The sequence below is a fragment of the Citrus sinensis genome, chromosome 3, assembly GCF_022201045.2.
Source record: "Citrus sinensis cultivar Valencia sweet orange chromosome 3, DVS_A1.0, whole genome shotgun sequence".
NCBI classification, from domain to species: Eukaryota; Viridiplantae; Streptophyta; class Magnoliopsida; order Sapindales; family Rutaceae; genus Citrus; species Citrus sinensis.
Window position 1 is genome coordinate 11,407,534 of NC_068558.1, and position 10,032 is coordinate 11,417,565.

General features: G+C 33.4%; 1 protein-coding gene across 1 annotated transcript; it reads right to left on the reverse strand.

Annotated features, from left to right (window-relative positions):
* Positions 1 to 364: 364 nt before the first annotated feature.
* LOC127900562 (cytosolic sulfotransferase 15-like) lies at positions 365 to 1,372 on the reverse strand. Its single transcript, XM_052435711.1, has one exon. It carries the CDS (start codon positions 1,370 to 1,372, stop codon positions 365 to 367), a length of 1,008 nt encoding a protein of 335 aa, XP_052291671.1.
* Positions 1,373 to 10,032: the final 8,660 nt, after the last annotated feature.

A 10,032-nucleotide genomic window follows, 5' to 3' on the forward strand; every position in this document is an offset into this window, starting at 1 on the left:
ATTATAAGAAGATTCTGTTAATTGGTGATGTTACTTCAGCAAAGATCACATGCCAATTTACTTTTATCAGCAGTAACCTACCGCCACGGGAAGCTTTTGAAATGAGGTGGGATGATAATTTATAAAAGCACATCAATAAAATATTCAAATTAACAAATACATTCGCTGCGAGGGAATTTATTGAAAGCCAAAATGGAGAAGCATCGAACAGCCACTTGGGGGAACAAAAAACAGCAGATTATTCAGAATTCAAACAAGGGGGAGGGAAAAAAAAAAGGAAAGGAAAACAAGGCGGCAAATGGAAACATGCATGCTTTCAAAACTTGATGAAACCAAGCTTGAAACATAGTAATTAAACTTCACTCTATATCAATTCTGGTTCCTGCAATGAAGTTTTAAAGGTAAGACCAGAACCAGCCAACTTTTCTTCGATTATTTTCTCCAAACGCTCTGACATTGATGGGGTTAAATAATTTTTCCAATCTCCAACTTCACCTTTTCTCAAGTAGTGAGAATTTTTCACCCCATTTGCGTACGCTCTACCGGTTTTGGTGACTTCCAAGTTTTTGATATAATCAAAACTACATAGCTTGGAGATTTCTTCCACCACACCTTGGGTCACTTCCTCTTCCGAAAGAGGACATCCCAAGAAATCGGCCAATCTGTTAATGCAAGAGGCGATATCTTCTTTGAGATCTTCATATTTCAAGAAGAATATCTTATCGGGTTGTTCTATACTGGCTTTCCAGTAACACAACGCATGTTCCCAAATGGGTCCAAAAAACTGGATTCCATTACAAGCCCTCTCAAAAGCTTCAGCTAGGTCACATGGCTCCTTGTCCTGAGTTCTAGCTATAAATAGCCACTCTGAGATGAATTGGTCCAGTGGGTTCCTACAAACGTACACAATTCGACAGCTAGAATTCAGAATGGAACCGGGTAGTAAAGCATGCGGGACATGCGTTGCAAAAATCCTTGGTGCTGAAAAGCATTCAAGATTGGGTGATTGATGGTTGAGATAAAGATCAAACTCAAGGAAAGGTACAAGTTGATGAAGGGTAGTAGTGTGCAAGGGGCTATTTTGTAATTCAAAACGGGAACGATTCATAATAGTAAAAGTAAGGGCCTTGAGCCAAGTGGTGCCTGATTTCGGATAAGTGGCTAGTATTACATCACTTTCTTGTGCTTGGAAGTGCTTTTGAAAGGAGATAACAGCATTAATGGTAGGTTCTGGACACCAAAATCCTTGATATTCATAAAAATAAAAACCATCGCCTTTTTCTTTCCGAAGCTGACTTAAAATTAATTCTGGATTCTCCTTGGCTTTCTCTTCTGCTGCAGCATCAACTGAAGGATTTTTTGATTTTTCCATGGGAAATTTTAGAAAAAATTAAACCAAGTGAAAAGTTATGTAAAGACAACTTGCTGCGCTAGAACATTAAGGTGGATATTTATACATCACTAATTCTTCATCCCTCTTTTTTTCTTTTCTTTATTTTTTTTGCAGTTGATACATTTTTAATTTTTGAAAAGAAAAGAAAAAAGTTGGCATAATGCAAGGGGTCAAAAATACACCACTAATATATATATATCAATGTCAAGAAGTGGAGTTGGACTCCCATATATTTTATTCAACACACAATTCTCATACAACATCTGCCATAATTATCTAAGGAGGCCTAATTAGTTATGCAAAGTTGTGCACATTATTGTACGTGACGGGCTAGATGTGCGGCGAGCACCTAAGTAGATTCATTATCTAAATATTATAATATGTCCCCACAACCTTCGCCTTTTTCTTTCTGTAGCTGACTCAAAATTAATTCTTGATTCTCCTTGGCTTTCTCTTCTGCTGCAGCATCAACTGAAGGATTTTTAGATTTTTCCATGGGAACTTTTAGAAAAAATTAAACCAAGGGAAAAGTTATGTAAAGACAGCTTGCAGCGCTGGCACATTACGGTGGATATTTATACATCACTAATTCTTCATCCCTCTTTTTTTCTTTTCTTTATTTTTTTTGCTGTTGATACATTTTTAATTTTTTGAACACAAAAGAAAAAAGTTGGCGTAATGCAAGGGGTCAAAAATACACCACTAATATATATATATCAATGTCAAGAAGTGGAGTTGGACTCCCATATATTTTATTCAATAGACAATTCTCATACAACATCTGCCATAATTATCTAAGGAGGCCTAATTAGTTATGCAAAGTTGTGCACATTATTACACGTGACGGGCTAGATGTGCGGCGAGCACCTAAGTAGATTCATTATCTAAATATTATAATATGTCCCCACAACCTTCGCCTTTTTCTTTCCGTAGCTAACTCAAAATTAATTCTTGATTCTCCTTGGCTTTCGCTTCTGCTGCGGCATCAACTGAAGGATTTTTAGATTTTTCCATGGGAAATTTTAGAAAAAATTAAACCAAGGGAAAAGTTATGTAAAGACAACTTGCAGCGCTGGCACATTAAGGTGGATATTTATACATCACTAATTCTTCATCCCTCTTTTTTTCTTTTCATCATTTTTTTTGCTGTTGATACATTTTTAATTTTTGAAAAGAAAAGAAAAAAGTTGGCATAATGCAAGGGGTCAAAAATACACCACTAATATCTATATATATATATATATCAAAGTCAAGAAGTGGAGTTGTACTCCCATATATTTTATTCAATAGACAATTCTCATTCAACATCTGCCATAATTATCTAAGGAGGCCTAATTAGTTATGCATAGTTGGGCACATTATTGTACGTGACGGGCTAGATGTGTGGCGAGCACCTAAGTAGATTCATTATCTAAATATTATAATATGTCCCCACAACCTTCGCCTTTTTCCTTCCGTAGCTGACTGAAAATTAATTCTTGATTCTCCTTGGCTTTCTCTTCTACTGCAGTGTCAACTGTATGATTTTTTTATTTTTCCATGCGAAATTTTAGAAAAATTAAACCAAGGGAAAAGTTATGTAAAGACAACTTGCAGCGCTGGCAGATTAAGGTGGATATTTATACATCACTAATTCTTCATCCCTTTTTTTTTCTTTTCTTTATTTTTTTTGCTGTTGATACATTTTTAATTTTTGAAAAGAAAAGAAAAAAGTTGGCATAATGCAAGGGGTCAAAAATACACCACTAATATATATATATATCAAAGTCAAGAAGTGGAGTTGTACTCCCATATATTTTATTCAATAGACAATTCTCATTCAACATCTGCCATAATTATCTAAGGAGGCCTAATTAGTTATGCAAAGTTGTGCAAATTGTTGTACGTGATGGGCTAGATGTGCGGCGACCACCTAAGTAGATTCATTATCTAAATATTATAATATGTCCCCACAACCTTCGTCTTTTTCTTTCCGTAGCTGACTCAAAATTAATTCTTGATTCTCCTTGGCTTTCTCTTCTGCTGCAGCATCAACTGAAGGATTTTTAGATTTTTCCATGGGAAATTTTAGAAAAAATTAAACCAAGGGAAAAGTTATGTAAAGACAGCTTGCAGCGCTGGCACATTAAGGTGGATATTTATACATCACTAATTCTTCATCCCTATTTTTTTCTTTTCTTTATTTTTTTTGCTGTTGATGCATTTTTAATTTTTGAAAACAAAAGAAAAAAGTTGGCATAATGCAAGGGGTCAAAAATACACCACTAATATATATATATATCAAAGTCAAAAAGTGGAGTTGTACTCCTATATATTTTATTCAATAGACAATTCTCATTGAACATCTGCCATAATTATCTAAGGAGGCCTAATTAGTTATGCAAAGTTGTGCAAATTATTGTACGTGACGGGCTAGATGTGCGGCGAGCACCTAAGTAGATTCATTATCTAAATATTATAATATGTCCCCACAACCTTCGCCTTTTTCTTTCCGTAGCTGACAAAAAATTAATTCTTGATTCTCCTTGGCTTTCTCTTCTGCTGCGGCAAAAACTGAAGGATTTTTTATATTTCCATGGGAAATTTTAGAAAAAATTAAACCAAGGGAAAAGTTATGTAAAGACAACTTGCAGCGCTGGCACATTAAGGTGGATATTTATACATCACTAATTCTTCATCCCTCTTTTTTTCTTTTCCTTATTTATTTTGCTGTTGATACATTTTTAATTTTTGAAAACATAAGAAAAAAGTTGGCATAATGTAATGGGTCAAAAATACACCACTATATATATATATATATATCAATGTCAAGAAGTGGAGTTGTACTCCAATATATTTTATTCAATAGACAATTCTCATACAACATCTGCCATAATTATCTAAGGAGGCCTAATTAGTTATGCAAAGTTGTGCACATTATTACACGTGACGGGCTAGATGTTCGGCGAGCACCTAAGTAGATTCATTATCTAAATATTATAATATGTCCCCACCACCTTCGCCTTTTTCTTTCCGTAGTTGACTCAAAATTAATTCTTGATTCTCCTTGGCTTTCTCTTCTGCTGCAGCATCAACTGAAGGATTTTTTATTTTTCCATGGGAAATTTTAGAAAAAATTAAACCAAGGGAAAAGTTATGTAAAGACAACTTGCAGCGCTGGCAGATTAAGGTGGATATTTATACATCACTAATTCTTCATCCATTTTTTTTCTTTTCTTTATTTTTTTTGCTGTTGATACATTTTTAATTTTTGAAAAGAAAAGAAAAAAGTTGGCATAATGCAAGGGGTCAAAAATACACCACTAATATATATATATATATATATCAAAGTCAAGAAGTGGAGTTGTACTCCCATATATTTTATTCAATAGACAATTCTCATTCAACATCTGCCATAATTATCTAAGGAGGCCTAATTAGTTTTGCATAGTTGTGCACATTATTGTACGTGACGGGCTAGATGTGTGGCGAGCATCTAAATAGATTCATTATCTAAATATTTTAATATGTCCCCATAACCTTCGCCTTTTTCTTTCCATAGCTGACTCAAAATTAATTCTTGATTCTCCTTGGCTTTCTCTTCTGCTGCAACATCAACTGAAGGATTTTTTGATTTTTCCATGGGAAATTTTAGAAAAAATTAAACCAAGTGAAAAGTTATGTAAAGACAACTTGCAGCGCTGGCACATTAAGGTAGATATTTATACATCACTAATTCTTCATCCCTCTTTTTTTTCTTTTCTTTATTTTTTTTGCAGTTGATACATTTTTAATTTTTGAACACAAAAGAAAAAAGTTGGCATAATGCAAGGGGTAAAAAATACACCACTAATATATATATATATCAAAGTCAAGAAGTGGAGTTGTACTCCTATATATTTTATTCAATAGACAATTCTCATTGAACATCTGCCATAATTATCTAAGGAGGCCTAATTAGTTATGCAAAGTTGTGTAAATTATTGTACGTGACGGGCTAGATGTGCGGCAAGCACCTAAGTAGATTCATTATCTAAATATTATAATATGTCCCCACAACCTTCGCCTTTTTCTTTCCGTAGCTGACTCAAAATTAATTCTTGATTCTCCTTGGCTTTCTCTTCTGCTGCGGTATCAACTGAAGGATTTTTTTATTTTTCCATGGGAAATTTTAGAAAAAATTAAACCAAGGGAAAAGTTATGTAAAGACAACTTGCAACGCTGGCACATTAAGGTAGATATTTATACATCACTAATTCTTCATCCCTCTTTTTTTCTTTTCTTTATTTTTTTTGCTGTTGATACATTTTCAATTTTTGGAAAGAAAAGAAAAAGGTTGGCATATTGCAAGGGGTCAAAAATCCACCACTATATATATATATATATATATATATCTATCTATCAAAGTCAAGAAGTGGAGTTGTACTCCCATATATTTTATTCAATAGACAATTCTCATTCAACATCTACCATAATTATCTAAGGAGGCCTAATTAGTTATGCATAGTTGTTCACATTATTGCACGTGACGGGCTAGATGTGCGGCGAGCACCTAAGTAGATTCATTATCTAAATATTATAATATGTCGCCACTTGTTACTTCCAATAATTACACTTTCTAAACTATAAGAATAAAAATCATGTTCCTTGTAGATCAAAATTCAATTTTTTATTTCTAGTGTTATTTTGGGCATATAATTGTGGATATTTTGGATTTTTATTGAGGAAAAAATTTTCTTGATTAGAGAATTTGTTAGGCGTTGTCATTGCAAGTATAGGGTTTAGTTGACACTTTAAAGTTAAAAGAAAGGGATTCTTAAATTCTGTGTCATTAATTTAATTAACTACCGTTGATTTTAATGAGAAATTTTATCCAATTTGTTCAATTGATAGTCGCTGATCAACCTTTCTTGCACAATATACTCTGTTCTTCTTTCGATAATATCTCTCTATTACACATTGGATCAACCTTTAAGTATGAAGCAACAATAAGAAAAGATAATCTTCCCTTTTCCAGTAGAAATCAAATGAAAATCGGTAGTTTCAAGAGACTCTCTCTCTCGGAATCAAATCCATATCATCTCAAATGATTAAGGATTATATCCCTAATTCCTTTTTGCTGTTTTCACTGATTTTATTTCTTTATTGAATTCGGATAATTTGGGTTTAGGTAATTGATTCTAAAAAACGTAGAGGTATTTGAATTGAACCCACCAAAATATAAAATTTTACGTCATAAATCCACATGAATACCTAAAATGATTTTGTTAAGGCAAGATTATCATTACAATAATACTATACTTAGTTAAGATACAAATTTTATATCCCAACTCTTGTGGTGAATAATATGTCATTACATAATTGGTTCAAGCATGACCCTTAGTTCATCCAATAGGTTGGCCCTGTTATGCCTATTACATGCTTTTGACTCTTAGTTCATCCAAAATTTATCTAAATTACAGAATGACTCAATACTTAGAAATATTTACAAATATGTCTATTTGCTTAATAGAAAATATTTTTATTAAAAAAATTGAATTTTGATTTTCTTCAAGCAAATTTAAAGCATATTTTTCACCAAACCATAATATAATAAAAATTTAAGAATTTTGGTAAATGTAATGCATAAAAGACTTTGAGCTCACATTTGCTAATTATGCATAAACCTAGACAAACTAGCTTTATGAGAAAGATTGAAAAGAGAATATCATCTAAGCTAGTGTCTTAAGCTTAAGTCTTATATCACCTAAAGTTAGTGTCTTAAGCTTGAGCCTTATGCTGATGAACAATTGCTGCGAATATTTGAGCTTGTTCTCATATAGACACATACATTAATATTGAACTTGAAGACCTAATGAGATTAAAAGTATTTTTCTCATATTATTCATAATAAATGGTTTTTTTATCATCCATCAAAATAAAAATTTGCACAATCCTTTGGGCCAATAGATGCATTAAACTACTTACAAATAATTTTCATCATAAATTATTCTATTGAAATGACTTTGTTGGGTTTTTAGTATCCAAAACTAAGGGAAATGAAGGAAGAAAGACTTTGTTGGGTTTTACTATTAATGACAAGGGAAATGAAGGAAAAAAGAATTGAAGTATTCAAGTAACAAGAAGAAATTTTAATCTGATTTTTATTCAGTGAATCATGGTAAAAAATTGAAAAGTATTACTAAAAGCCTGAAATTGCACCAAAAAAATATTTTAAATATTTAATTTTAGGATTTAAAAATAGATCAACAGCTTTTGTTATAAATTTCAGATCAACATATTGAAAAAACTCAATTACAAACAGTTTTAGGAAGCCTTAATTGTTTATTTGAATGTTAAAAAAAATTGTTTATCTATTAGTTTTCTTTAACGGTAAATTACATAATAAATATTTTAATAATTTAAAATTATACTAGAATGAGGAGGTTTAGAGTATTTTTTGGGATTCAAATAATCCCAACTAAAGAAATACATGAAAATACCATTCAAATGTTCAAAAATGAAAAAGAAAATAGTTGCCATGAAAATGTTCTTTCGGCTACTTTCCTGAGCATGACAGCTATTTTTAGTTTTTTACTTCCTCTTGAAAGGCTAGAAATATAATTTAGTTAACAGTATCAATTTAGAGGACTCGGCTATGTTGCAATCGTTGTATTGTACCCCAACTTTTGTCTTTTATGATTTAAATGCTGTCAAATTTACTTGAACACCTTGCACTAATTTTATTTATATTTTGTTTATAAATCTTAAAAGGACAAAATTACCCTTCTTGACAAGTGTTAGAAGAAAATGGATAAGGTGCAGGGATTACGTATTTTGTGGTCGTGAAAAGCCATGGTAACAATCCCTCTCCTTGCCGCCGACAATCGTAAAAGAGTCTTAGTTGGGGGATGGAAGTCGAAAGAAGACCTCAGCGAGCCACACGTGACAGAGATCGGGCGGTTTGCGGTGATGAGTACAAAAAAAAGGTCAAAGAACGAGTTCAAGTTCAAGAGCGTGGAGAAGGGTAAGACTAAGGTGGTTTCCAGTACCAATTACCGACTGATCTTGGTCGTGAAGGACGGAAAGAATTGTTACCAATAATGCATAATCTATGGAGGAGGAAAGTAGTGTCAGATCCCTTTTGTCAAAGGTGCAAGTGCAGAGGTGAGGATGTTTTCCATGCTTTAGTGGAGTGCAAAGCAGCGAGGAGGATTTGGAAATTGACAGATCTTGATGAGGAAGTTAAATAGTTGGCTCATCAAGACATGTTAAGTGTGATTCAAGATGTAGCTTTGAAGAGAAGAAAGAAGGATCTGGAGTTTTTTGTTGCTGTGTGCTGGGCTATTTGGTATTCTAGAAATCGTTTTGCTTTCGAAGGGAATGATGAAGATCCGAAGCAATCTTTTGCCAGAACAGGAGTTATAGTGGAGTCCTACAGACGAATTAAATCCCAAATGCCCAAGCCATTCCAGAGCACAGCAAGAACAGAAAGTTGGAATAGACTACTCCTCCAAATGGGTGGTTCAAAGTTAATGTTGATGCGGCAATCAATGTCTCGAAATAAAAAGCAAGGAAATGTAGCTTGTATGGAAGTTGAAGCTATGTTGCTCGGTTTTCAAAGTGCACAACAAGCATATTGCTTCCCTTTGATCCTTGAATCGGACTCAAAAGAAGTGGTGAAACTAGCCTTAAGTAAGAAGAGCAGCAAGGGTGAAATTTCGTGGAGAACTGCAGAGATTCAAGAAAAAATGAAAGTCAAGACATCAGCCTCAATTACATATGTCTCTAGGAGTTGTAATTCTATTACTCACTATTTAGCTAAGGCTACTTTAGATTTTGACAAGCAAGTTATTTGGCTGGGAAATTTCCTAGAATAAGTCAAGTGTATTATAGATAGAGCTGTTTGACAAAATTATGAACTTCAGATTTTTACGAACTTAATGAATATTAAACCCTCCGAAAGTTGTTTGACAAAATTATGAATGTTAAATTATGAATGTTACATTAGATAAATGTGGTGAAGAAGCAGAATGGTTACGCAATTTTTTAGAAGGTATTCCAAAGTGGCCAAAGCATGTGCCTACAATTTGTATACATTGTGATAGTCAATCAGCTATCGATAGAGCACAAAGCAATATGTATAATGGTAAGTCTAGACACATACGTCGTAGACATAATACCATTAAACAACTTATTTCTACTGGAGTTCTTTCTATTGACTATCTGAGGTCAAAAGATAACATTTCGGATCCGCTAACCAAAGGGTTAAATAGAGAGCTAGTAGAAATATTATCGAGGGGAATGGAATTAAAACCCATAGAATGATTAGTCAATAACGAAGAAAAACCCAACCTAGTTGACTGGAGATCCCAAGATCTAAGTTCAATAGGACAACCTATTTGTTAAAGACTAAAGTTGGATCACTGTGGGGGTCATTCTCTTGAGAGGATTACCTCATTGACCATTCCTATGATGAAACAGTGATGCCCGTGGGGAATAAAGTTGAGCTATGCTCTTAATGATTCTTATGCGTCAAAAAATTTGATCGGAGTAATGCGGGCTACTCTTAATTAAGATATCACCTATGTGAGAGAGAAGTGTGGCCGCTTCAAAGGGAGCTATTATGGGTTCAGCTTTTAGAAACTCTTGCAGAACCAGGTAGATGTTCAAGGCCAAAA

Excerpts from the sequence above, each read along its gene's own strand:
- LOC127900562 (XM_052435711.1), bottom strand. The coding sequence starts at position 1,372 with ATGGAAAAATCAAAAAATCCTTCAGTTGATGCTGCAGCAGAAGAGAAA.